General features: G+C 40.9%; 1 protein-coding gene across 2 annotated transcripts in view; it reads right to left on the minus strand.

Moving 5' to 3' along the window:
- The window catches only part of sh3d19 (SH3 domain containing 19), a 205649-nt gene that overhangs the window by 17017 nt on the left and 175051 nt on the right, over positions 1–13581 (minus strand). For both annotated transcript variants that reach the window (XM_078541262.1, XM_078541261.1), the window contains exons 17-19: positions 12748–12971; positions 6081–6133; positions 5137–5323 (exon numbers count right to left, since the gene is read on the minus strand). In XM_078541262.1, coding sequence (XP_078397388.1) covers positions 5137–5323; positions 6081–6133; positions 12748–12971 — 464 coding nt within the window. The remainder of the gene's footprint in view (positions 1–5136; positions 5324–6080; positions 6134–12747; positions 12972–13581) is intronic.

A 13581-nucleotide genomic window follows, 5' to 3' on the forward strand; every position in this document is an offset into this window, starting at 1 on the left:
CCAAGATCACCTATGAAAATACAAAAATACTAACAGTTTAAAAAAAATCATACTTCAAAGTGTTACTAGAAATCAATTTTAATTTCTAATTTTTCATTAAAGCCTCTATCAATTACAGATGGATGTAAACTGATGAAATCCAAATTAATAGCTTTCGTAAGAATTGTATAAGATGTCAATAATAAACTATTACAAACCAATTACAAAGTCCAACAGGCCCTAAATCAAAAAGCACATCTAAGATACAAGGAAATTATTTATCATCAATTTCAAGAAATCTAATTGACAGTTCCCCCTGGCTACAATGTGACTAGATAACTTTATGAATACAGTCAACATTTAGTAGACAGCTGTAATTTGTGCTTCATTTCTAATTTGTACTTTCCCATTCGTTTCTTAATTTTCATACACATTACCTTCTCATTTTGTCCTCTGTCCATTTTTCTGCCCTATCTTGCCTTTCTACGACCCCATGTTCAATGACAGAGGATGGGCTGGCAATGTGCCCCCAAGCCTTTAGGTTTTCCATGCTTACACCAGGGAGGTCCAGACTAGTAACAACTCTTCCCCTCGCCCTCAACCCTTCCTGGTTCATTTTACTTTTTCTCTCTCTATCCTTCCTGGCTCCTCCATTTTATCATCAATGGTTAACATTTCAAGATGAAATAAAAATGTCATATCAAATGCCTTTTGTTTGATTCTCATGCATCACATTGGCTGTTTTTCCCAAATTCAATAAATATGCTACTCCAATAAGCCATTTTAATTATACTATGCATAAAATAATGAGCATTTAAAGGGTTACTTGGAACAGGAGTTGGCCATTTCCACAATTCAACTAGATCATGGTTGATCTGTATCTTAACTCTTCTTACCCACCTTGGTTCCATATCCCTTAATACCTCTACTTAATGAAGATCTATCCAAATGAAGAACTTTCAGCTGATATAGCCTCAGTAGCTTTTTGCCGAGGGCGGTAAAAGTGTTCCCCATTTCCTCACCAGAGGACATCCACCCTATCAAATCCTTTAATCATTTTAAATACCTCAATCATATACCCTTAAGTTTTCTATACTCAAGGGAATTTAAGTCTAGTCTATGCAACCTGTCCTCATAACTTAAGCTCTTTTATACCTGGCATCATCTGTTAAATCTGCGCTGCACCCCTGCCAAGGCCAACAGGGGATGCGGTACCCAGAACAATCTGGTACTCGAGAAATAGTCTAACCAGAGCTTCACCTAACTATAAAACATTTACGTATTTGAATTCCAGCCCTCTTGACATGAAACCTAAACTTTCAATAGCCTTTAATTTATTTTTTGTACCTGTTCACTAGCTTTTAGTGACTTATGCACATAGACCCCTACATCTCTCTGCTCCTTTACAACTCCTAGCTTCTCATCATATAAGGAAATATAAGAAAGTCTTTTTCTATACGAAAACAATATTTTGGTTCTAAATTTATGAATGTACGGCATTAAAACTCAAAGAATACAACTTCCAGGAAAAATAGTCGTTTAGTAGTACAGAACTTGAGTATTGCTGAAAAAAGACATGTCAAAGCTTTTCATCTTGCACTCATCAGGACACTTCGCAAGAATACCAACATAGGGGAAAACAACAATTTATACTGTATGTGAAGAGTGCTGATTGGTTGGCAAGTGGAGCTGCCATGGAGAATGCGCCACTGATGGTGACTGACAGTTAACTGGCAAGTATTGTTTGAAATTTAAACCAGGCAACTTGACCCTGATTAGTCAAGGCATTTCCCTGAGTCAGCGAATGGTTGGCATTTATTTTGTTTAGCTATTCTTTGTCTGCAAAGAACAGGACCCTGTGTATTAATATATGTAGCTTCCAGCACACGCAAATGTGCCACTGCGAGCCCAACTGACAATCTTGAACTGGTTGTCAGCGTAATTCTTAGCACACTGAGGATTATTTAACAAATGTTGTCCAATTGTGGAATCACATCTAATGTTGGACACTGTGTTTTGAGTTTTGCAAGCATGGGCTGGTTGGGTATGCTCTGTACCCTGCCCATCACGAACAGTGATTGGAACATGTTGTTTGATATGATCTGCCAGTCTTTGGGACGTACGGCCTACATAGCTAGCACCACACTAGCACTGAAATTCATACACCACATTACTCATTTGTGTGATAGACAGAACGTCTTTTGGCTGGACGGCAGCATCCTGTTAGTGACGCTTGTTGCTACTGCATCGTAGCAGCATGAAACAGCTAGCTTCACCTGTTGCTCAAATTTTTGATATACCTTGCCCTTCCAGGGTAATCTGAGGTAGACTGGGCACTTTTCAGGGCTGAAAGTGACGGCCTTAGGCCTGTTCATGAGTTTGTGCGATATACAATGCAAAATGATCTGATCTGGGTAGTCATTATCCTGCAGGGTGCCTTTGATGCACCGTATTTCAGCATCAAGCTTGCATGGTGAGCAAATGGCTTGGGCCCTATTTATGAAGTTGCCGATAAGACCAATCTTATAGCGTGTGGAACTGTAAGAATCCCAATGTGTATATTGACCAGTGAAGGTGGGCTTATGGTAGACCCTGGTAGAGAAACCCTTGGCAAATTTCTCAACTAGTACATCAAGAAAGGGGAGTTCATTTGACTGTTCCATTTCAAAGGTGAATTTGAGCGCAGGACGTAGCCCATTAAGACATGTAAGGAAATCGTTATGCAGCTGCGGATTTAAATTTAGCAAACATATTGGAAATATGTGAGGGGTAGGAGGTAAGGTGTCATTCCATCAAAAACACATTTCTCATAGAACCCAACAAAGGTGTTTGCGAGGGCTGGGCCTAGAGGGATCCCATGGCAACACCATCTATTTCAGCACATTCTTGCGCCTGGTTTCAATTTTGATGTGCCTTCATCCCAAATCAAACAGGAACAGATAATTTGCCGAGTTCGAACTCTTCTACTCCCAACTACCCTGCCACAAACCAGCATCCACTGAAGACACTAAATCCTTGAAAACACACCTAGCTGATCTAGCACGCACATACTGTGGGATTCCGAACATTGTCTGTTCAACTTTCACATGCAACATAAATGTCGTACATGCGAGGCCTTAGGACCAACCTGGACATACGCATAGTAAACCTGACAAAGGGATGGGAATAGTTATCCTTAACAAGTGTGACTATGTCAGCAAAATGCATGCCATTCTTAATGACAGGTCCAAATTTGTATCCATTGGCTCAACATGACCAGACAGCCTTGCTTGAAAGTAAGATTAAAAAACGCTTGCTGGATTTGTGTAAGAGCAATGAGCTACCACGTGATATACATGACAGGGTTCATCCTCAATTCGCTACACCCACATATGTTTGGGCTGCTCTAGATGCACAAAAGTGATGGCTCTTTACGTCCCATCTTATCTATGACCGGTTCTGCACAACATGAATTGGCCAAATAGTTGAGCAAATTGTTACAACCAATTTTGACCAAGTTTTCCACATACAGGGAGATGGATTCCTTCACATTTGCGAAGGCCCTACTGGACTTGCATATCAATAGCAATGCCGTGTCCACGTGCTCATTTGACATTGTCAGCCTATTCACCAATGTTCCATTTCAGGGAGCCATTGATATTTGTGCTGCAGCCCTTTGTCATGGCAATCTAGTCCTGCCACTATTGCGTGAATCAGTATTCATTGAGCTTATGAATTCGGGAACTTTCGCAGTTGAGTTCAGTTTTAATGACACAATGTATGCCCAAATAGATGGTGTTACCATGGGATCTCCTCTAGACCCAGCACTCGCAAACATCTGTTGGGTTCCATGAGAAATGTGTCTTCGATGGAATGACATCTCACCTCGTACCCATCACATATTTCTGATATGGGGATCACACGTTTGCTGTGTTTAAATCCACAGTCGCATGTAACAATTTCCTTACATGTCTTAATGGGCTCCATCCTGCGCTCGAATTCACCTTTGAAATTCCCTTTCCTTGACGTACTAGTTGAGAAATCTGCCAGGGGGTTCTCTACCATGGTCTACTGCAAGCCTACCTTCACTGGTCAACATACGTGTTGGGACTCTTACAGTTCCACACGCTATAAGATTGGTCTTATCAGCAATGTTGTAAATAGGGCCCTGGCCATTTGCTCACCCTGCAAAATTGATGCTGAAATAGGGCACATCAAAGGCATCCTGCAGAATAATGGCTACCATCATCAGATCATTTCGTGCTGTATATCATGCAAACTCATGAATGGCCCTGAAAAGTGCCCAGTCTACCTCAGATTATCCTGGAAGGACAAGGTATCTCAAAAGTTTGAGCAACAGGTGAAGCTAGCTGTTTCATGCTGCTACTATGCAATAGCAATGCATGTGGTATTTGCCACCAAGATGTTGCCGTCAAGCCAAAAAAGATGTTCTGCCTATAGTGATGTGGTATATGAATTTCAGTGCTAGAACAATGCTAGGTATGTAAGCCGTATGTTCCAAAGAGTGGCGGGTCATGTCAAACAGCATGTCTTAGCCGCCGTTTGCAATGGGCAGGGTACATACCATACCCAACCAGCCCCTGCTTGCAAAACTCAAAGTTCAGTGTCCAACATTAGATGTGATTCCATGATTGAGGATTATTCAGCAAATGTTGTCCAATGTGCTAAGAATTACACGGACAAAATTTAAGATCGTCAGTTGGGCTCGCAGCGTGGCACATTTGCGTGTGCTGGAAGCTACATATATTAAAGCACAGCGCCTTGTTCTTGGCAGACAGAAAGAAAGCGTACACACGTTGCACCTGTTTCAGCTAAACAAAATAAGTGCCAACCATTCGCTGGCTCATTCCTCAGGGAAATGCCTTGACTAATCAGGGTCAAGCTGCCTGGTTTAAATTTCAAACAATGCTTGGCAGTTAACTGTCAGTCACCATCAGCTGTGTATTCTCCATGGCAACACCACTTGCCAACCAATCAGCACTCTCTTCACATTCAGTATAAAGTGCTGTTTTCCCCTTATATTGGTATTCTTGTGAAGTGTCCCGATGAGTGCAAAAGCTTCGATATGTCTCTTTTTTCAGCAATGAACAAAAGATAAGTAAAAGACAATTTTGTCTACTTCAGTGTTGCGGATTCGTAGCTGCACAGCGATCGTACCTGAGCACATTTGAACAAACACAGTTGGGAATGTCCCTTCACGCCCATTCAGTTTCCCCTTGCACCACTCAGAGTCCAACTGCTCTGTGATAAGGATCCGATCCCCCCGTTTAAATGGCAAATCGTCAGCAGCTTCTGCTTTGAAATCATAAAGTGCTTCACACCACTGAGAGTTTGAGTTTCCAACCTACGGAGTTTGTTTCAGCAACGACAGAAAAAAAAACCACACACACACATATAACTAATTAAAAAGATGATTAGGGTAAATAGTAAATGTCTATCATGAGTAGTATGCATGAAAAATTATTTTATTGAGTGTAGATAGAACAGGAAGCCCTGTGCTGCTAAAGGACTTTGATATTCTGATAACCACTGGTAAACTACTGCTCATGTGTCACCAAATGGGAGTGGTCAATACAAATATTTCCTTGTCTAGTTTTAGTAAATAAATAAATTAAACTATCCCTTTCATCACAGGTCACTCCTTGGGAGGACAAACAGGCACCACTCTGACAATGCTATTCTGTTAGCAGCTGCTTTGAGATATGCAAGACTGGACCAGGCTGACTTCACATTTTGCCTTACTACCCTTGGACAAGTGTATCAGCCATCTGCCACCATCAGCCCAGCAAACAAATCAACTACATACATTTAATACCTGTCAATATGCAACATAAAAACATGTTCTAAATAAGACACAAAATTAAAATAAACTTCTGAATATACAAAATTTATAAAAAGGGTGCAAAATTTTTTAGTTTTATTAAGTTAGTTACACTTTAGCGGAATAAATTTATGTTCACAGCTCCAGTTTAGTGGCAAATGTATAATCCTCGATTAGTAAGCATGAAAAAGTTGAGAGGGAACAACTCTCTGATATTTGTATGTATTTGCATATAATTGCATGCAAGATGGCTAAATTTTCATTGCGAAAGTAGTCCTACCTGACTACATGAGGTGGTCTCACCCGCTTTACCACCTGCTAATATGTCAGAACCTGGGGAAAGATTCAATATGTTTATTTTAACAAACTGATCATTTGTATTTCTAACTCACGTTTCCAAACCATAAAATCACACCATTATTGACGAGTTACTCTATCAGTAAGTACTAGATATACTTAATGGTGTGATAAAAAACACATTCTGATTCAAATTGCCTTGGAATTGGCCTAAAGTTCTAGTTTACAGATGCAAAAGTGATAAAACCTGACACACGATAGGCAGCATTTCAGAGATGAGTGCATCAAGTGTAATTGTCTGCTCAATGTTTTCATGTCTGTACTTAACGATTCTATTTAAACTTTTATAATTCAATTTTATCAGGGATTCAACTAAAGTTTTCAAATCTTAGTCAAATCTCTAGCTGAACATCACATAGGGTTCTTAATTCTCCCTTATTGGCGGAGAGACTCATGGAATAATGGTTTGGTCTCCGAGACCCTGCTGATAGCAACCGGAGGGAAAAGGTTTTATGGTAAGAATATCAGTGAGGCTATCAGCACTCCCAGTGGTCTTGCTCCTCCATAAACATTTCCCTAACAGTATCCCACCGAGAGACTTGGCATTTAAGTGCATGCAGTGGCTTTATATTGTGGTACTTACCGGTAGATACTGACTAACAAAAAAGGTTTGTTTTGTTCATTGCAGTCTAAGTTGATTTTTTTAATGGTATGATAAGATTTAATTACTACTAAACAACCTCTCTGGCACTGTAAATTTACTTCTGAAGGTGTAGAGTCTCGTTCCTTGAAATTTTAATTATTGATGAGGTTTCAAAATATTAAAATAATGTAATTTTTTTCCATCTGTTTCATCTCCTGCTCTTCATCCCAACTTTCTTTATTTTACTTTCTGTAAATTATTTGACATTGGAATATTTAATTCAATTTATACTTCCTGGTTTAGACTCTGTATCTCAGTAAGGATTCTTCAACTTTATTAGTTAACAAGGCACACCTTTGCTTGACCAGTTCATACAGGTCCCCTGTAGATGCTGCTGCACTGTTTTGGATTGATAACTACAAGGCATAGTACAAAACCCCACAGAAAGTCTGTGTACAAGTGGCGAGTGTGTTCATTTGCTGCTGATGCAAAATCTGGACATTTGCATTTGTGGCTCACTTCTTCTGGGTCAGAGATGGGTCCAAACTGTGACCAAGGAATGCACAGTATCAACCTTATTTTAATTCAATTTATCAAATCTCTGTTCCAAACTGCCTTATTTGAAGTGGACCCGTACTGTGATTCTGGGTCAGAATGGCGGATGTCCTTACCCAAAGCTGCACTACATACCAGAATATGTTCATTCCATTTTAGCGGAAACTGGCAAGCAATTGAAGATCATATTGTTATGATCCTCATAGAGACCTATCACTTTTAAAAAGAGATTTGAACTTACAGTTGATAGCTGAAAGAATGACAAATATTTTACATTTTAAAACTTTTACTGTAACAAATGACAAAGCGCTATTGACTGTCTTCTTCACTGTCTTCTTTCTGTAGGCAATTTATGCTTTAAACTACAGAGAAGAACATTCCTTGTTTATATTTATCACACATCACACACTCCACGGAAGTACAGTCCTTATATCAAACAGTTCACAGTTGCTCCCAGCGTCCAATGGAGTCCCATATCCCCGCTTCACCAAGTAGTAACTTCGAGTGATGCCTTCAGATGATTTTCTCAGTTTTTGGAGAATTTCCTAAATCCACCACCAGCAGGAAAGCCTGTTCTGATGATTCTTCCTTCCTATGGCCATGGCAAAACAGATCTCCTGGAATCCGTAGAAGGTTGCAGCATGCATCTCTTCGACTAGAAACCATCTCCCTCCCACATCCGACTGTGGTACCTTGCAAAGTCAAGCAGCCTTTCTTTTTGGTGGCCATGGAGAATATAGAACCTCTGCTATCTGTCTGTGATATTCACCGATTTGTAGGGAAGCCTGTAACCTGATCTGAAAAATAGCTTCCTCTGCTCTCTTCCCCAAGGCAACATGAAACACAGTAACCTTGTATCTAAGTAGGAAGGCTAATTAGCTATCCTTGATCTCAAACCCTTTTCATTTTGGAAGTAAATGAACCATTTAAAGCATAACTGTTTACAACCTGGTACCTATAAACACCTCTCTGGGACTTTGGGAGACTTAGAATTTTCTCACTGCAAACTCAAGAGACTGCTGCCATTGTCTCCAAGCTTAAATACCTTGCATCATCCTTAGTAAAACAATCTAAGCCCTCCTTTGGTCTTTAACAATAAAATCACCCAGGCTTATTATCAGGCAGACTTCAGAACATGAGCTCCTTCATTTACCCTAAATTTAAAGCTACAATCCCAAAATATAATTTAAAAAAACTCATAATTGTAACAATATGTGCAAGATACATGTACTTCAGCAATGCAGCAAGTACAGTAAGTCCTCACTCAACGTTATTTCACTTTAACGTCACTAATAAAGTAGTGTCAATATTTCCATTTAACGTTGCCAGTTTCACTTCATCATCATTTCCCACCGTCAACCTCTTCCAAGGCCTGCCTGTTCACATTACCTTTCCCGCGGCGCTTCCGCTCTCACTGCCAGTCCCTCTTCCTCCTGGAGTTGTTCCTTGGCTTTGCCTCCTGCCTCACCTCCGTCCTGGCCTTGCCTCCTGGTGTTACTTTCCGCTCTCGCCTCCCAATCTTGCCTCCTGACCTCTGTTCTTACCTTAGTACCTGGGTCTGTTCTTGGTGTTCCACTCCTGGCTTTGCTGCTGAACTCGTACTGCAGGTCCTAGGTTCCATGTGGTGACAGTAGTTTGTCGGTGCAGGTAGTCAGGATGTCATCTGCACCAACCAGCTTCTGTCACCAGATGGAGCTTGGGCAATCTAAAAGTACTGGTATGTAGGTGAGTGTTAAACATTTTGCACTGTACAATATTGTATATTGTCTTTCTTTTATATTTAGTGATGTATTTTATTTTGCAAGCTATTTCAGTTAGGAATGCAGAGTTCTGCACATGTGGTACAGTATTTCAACTTGTACGTTGCTTTTCTCTGGGCAAGAAATTTCTAAAGGAACAAAAGTCTGGCTTTAACATTGATTCCTATGAGAATCTATGGCCAGAAATTTACGCTCCACCCCGTGGGTTCTGAGGCAGTGGGGAGAGGGAAGCGTGAAATTGCATAGACGAGATTCCCCCCAGGTTCCCACCTGCCCTGATCTGGTCGTGATTTTATGCTGGGGTGGGCAGGGCCTCAGACGGGAAGCCCACCCTTGCCTCAATCAAAGGTCCTTAAGTGGCCACAAGAGCCTTTTTCTGCCCAGCCTCAATTTTTAGGCTGACGGGCAGTGACAGCTCGGGGGGGGGGGGGGGGGGTGGGGGGGGGGGCTGCACCTCCATCAGAAGCCCCTTCCTGACTGGGGGCGCCCTCCTGTTAAGGCCCGGTGACCTCCAGATTTCCCTTTCTCTCCCCCCGCACCCCCCCCCCCCCCCCCGGCCTATCCCCCAAAACCCCAACTGGTCCCCTCATGACCCCTCCCAGGCCTTCCCTACCCTCCCGCCTTGGGACCCCTGCCACTTACCTGTCCTCCGGTTCCCGGGACTTAGCACCTGGCAGCTCCCTTCAGTATCTCCTCTGGCCGCTGCGGCGCTGTGCCTGCAGGGACTGGAGAGCTGCCAGCCAATCAGATTGCTCCAAGGCAGGGCCTCCTCCCTAGTGAGGGGTGGAAGTTCTGCCTTATGCCAATCAATGCTCGCTAGAGCTCCCACCATCCAAAATTCAGCCCTATGACTCACTTAAAGTCATTTCACTTAGAGTCATGATTTTCAGGAACGCAACCATAACTTTAAGTGAGGACTCCCTGTAATTTCACAGACTTCCCATTACACAAGTATAAATATATGAATGTGAATTGAGTGAGTTATTGTCCATTCAACAGCTACTCTATTGACAGAGAATAAGTAATTAATTGAAACACTATATATCAAAAAAATTAAATACACCAAATATAGTTATTAGGACCTAATTCTGGGGTGAAAGTAGCAAGAAGCCAACAGCATTTTTGTGAAAATTGGACAGCAAAAATGGTGACTACACATGTGCAGTTAAGTGCAGAAATTCAGAAATCGCTGTCCAAGTCACCCTGCACCCCTAGATGCTTCCCAAACACTACATCTCACCACCTGACTCAATATTCAAATACACTGAGGAGCATTATGTTACTTCATGGATAGGGATTAAAATTATCAGAAAAAGTCTTATTCTTTCAGAATTTAATCATTGTTGGAGATTTTAAAAAAGTATTTTTTTTCAAAAATTTTTCTTGCCTTTTTCTTTGTTCTTTCCCTTAATCGCATCTTTCTTTCTCTCTCTTGTTTCACTTACTGTATTGTATGTGTTTGACATTGAATTCACTATTGTCATTGACACCTCATGGTTCAGACTCAGTGCTGCTTGTTAATAATTCTTCAGCCTGATTGGTTAAAGAGATAGGCCATTGCTTGCACTGTTCACATAAGCCCCAGGTGCACTGTCAAGGAAGCTGTGTTTTTTGGATGGTTGTCTGACAGGATCTTACCACGCAAAAGCCCATAGAAAGTTTATTGACCAGTGAAAGTCTAACAAACTGAGTGGCTCAGGTCAAAATATGGGTCAATGCCATAGGGAAAATGTTGCATTCAATAAAGAGAATATTAAAATTGTAAAGGAGCATTTAGATTTAGTCTTGGAAAATAGAGTTTTCTCCAAGCAATCGCTAATTGTAAACTGGCAGGGATTTAGGAAAGGTCAGATCTTAGCGCTGTAACATCTGAACGTAAAACTTATAGTGACTGCTGATGCCACAGTGACTGCCTTTGTGAAAGAAACCCTCAAAAATTTTGAAAGAGCTGTTGTATAGAAATCCACTGGGCAACTTACCAGAATGTTTTCCACTTTAAGAAATGTGGTTGTTAATCTTGCCACTTTTATTTAATAATAACCAATACAAATGCTAACTTCGGTTTCTGTTGGGCGTGTTTGGTTTACACTAGACCATAGAATTTGTTCAGCCTCACCAGCAGAAATCTAGCCAATCAGAACTCATCTGCAATAACTTTGCACTTCTCAAGTGGTTTGACGACCACTTAATTATTAAAGTAATGATCAAGACTGTGAATTTAGCTGTAAATATCAGGAAACTAAGCATACCATTGAAAGTACATCGCTTGATTAACTGACAACACTTTCTCTGATTAAAGAAAGGCAATTTTATAATCTCAGGTGCTAGATCCCATGTATTTACTTTCATGCATAATCAACAGCTGAGTTTTGAAATCATAGACAAAGTCTAAACTACAGTCAAGTTTTACAAATTGTATGCATAACCTACCTGGTAATGCATGATAAATTGTGGACTAATTATGCAATAACATTTGCAAACTACAAACAAATGTCACATGATCAGATCTCCAAGAATTCATCAAAACAAGTTGGGAACCCTAATTACAGCATTTGGCACGACAAGATGGTCCTAGGTTTGAGTGCTTTCAGTCAAATCAACCTGTTCGTTTGGACCAATTGGTGATTTCTTGGTTAGGTGGAGTGGTGCGAAGTTTTCCACCTGGCAGTTTGGAACAATTAATTTTGTCCAATTCTCCCTGCTTCCTGTTGCTGAGTCATAGTCTGGCATTAGTGGAAGTCCCTCAGAGACATCAGATATAGATTTACTAGCAGGTGATTTACAATGGGGAGGTGGTGGCGTAGTGGTATTGTCACTGGACTAGTATTCCAGAGACCTATCGTAATGCTCTAGGGATCTAAGTTCAGATCCCACTAGGGCAGATGGTGCAATTTGAATTCAATAAAAATCTGGAATTAAAAGTCTGGTGCTGATGGCTGTTATTGTCGATTGAACCCATCTGGTTCACTAATGTCCTTTAGGGAAGGAAATCTGCTGCCCTTACCTGATCTGGCCTACATGTGACTCCAGGTCCACAGCAATGTGATTGACTCTTAAATTCGGGATGGGCAATAAATGGTGGCCTAGCCAGTGATGCCCACATCCCATGAATAAATAAATAAATACAAGAAAAATGGGGAGTCAACCGCCTTTCATCTCCTTTACTCAACAACTCAAACATTTACTTTCATTAAGATATTTAAGGTAGAACCAAATTAAATAATGGAGGTGGGTTTTATTGAACTAGCCTTTGGGCTCCAACTCATGGTTAAATGTTAACCACTTGAGATAATGCAATTTTGAAGAGACAGAATCTCATTAAAACACAAGGCATCATCAAACCCCTTCGCTTCTACAATTATTTCCTACCTCTTATCTTCCCAGTCCCTCTAAAGGCTCCCACATTACATTTAACTTCAGATGGGGGTAAGTGTGAAACCATGTACCATATCAATAAAGCTCCATGTGAATGTAGGAAACCAACCAATCAGAAAGAACCGATAAGTTAGCTGCGAGTTACACTGGAGGATTGCAAATTCAGGTCAGGTAGCCCTTCATGGGACTGAATTCATAGCATTTGGATTTTGAAGTTTTTTTGTGCGTTGTAACTTCACTGGCTTGGATCTTATATTTTGAAGACAAAACTGAAGATTCACAATTCTTGCTCACTCAAAAGAATTTATTTTGCTCACCTGGAGACAGAGGTGAATTCTGTATCTGCTGCTGCTCAGAAGCTGGTAGGTCCTCAACAACCTCTACAAAATTTAGAGGGAAAATTCCAGAGCGGCCTTTCAGTTGTCCTCGAGCCCACTCCTCACTCACATACTCTTTCAATGCAATAACATCGCCTTCATAGAAAGTGAGTTCATCAGCCTGGTCTCCTTCAAAGTCGAACCGAGCCACACATCGAGGCCCACTGTATGACAAGTGATTGGTCAGTATGTATTGATATCGCACCATTCTACATTCAAATTTTATGTTGCAAATCCATTGACCATATAGAAACACCAGTTTAGGTTGCCTAATAACATTTCAATCAAGAACAAGAAACATTTAATGAAATATATGTTACATGCACAAATTGCTACCAATAATGTTAACAATTAGTATTTTTGAAAATCATCTGTGTACAACAGCTTTTAGCAATATCCACATAACAGATGTAAAAATATTTAAGTATATTTTGTTTGGCATTAGGTTCAATTGAGTCCTGTCACCAATGGTGAGGCACTGGTGCAGTGAGAATTGCATTGTGTTGACTACATATGATTTTCTGTGGTCATTTCAGTTGCACAAAAATTATTCACAACCTGTAGTTGGGCATATTTTTAGCCCTTTACTAAGGCTGAATGGAAACATAGGGCAGAATATTGCCATTGACGTGCGGGGGCGGGCCTGACACACCAACGCATAAAGTGATGCGAGATGACGTCAGGCGTGCGTCCCAGCATCATCGCATGTCATTTCGATATTTCGTTCGGTGGGTGTGCAGCCGTCTCCAACGCGTGCCCGCTGAACTGTCAATG

The sequence above is a fragment of the Cetorhinus maximus genome, chromosome 1 (assembly GCF_964194155.1).
Source record: "Cetorhinus maximus chromosome 1, sCetMax3.hap1.1, whole genome shotgun sequence".
Classification (NCBI taxonomy): Eukaryota; Metazoa; Chordata; class Chondrichthyes; order Lamniformes; family Cetorhinidae; genus Cetorhinus; species Cetorhinus maximus.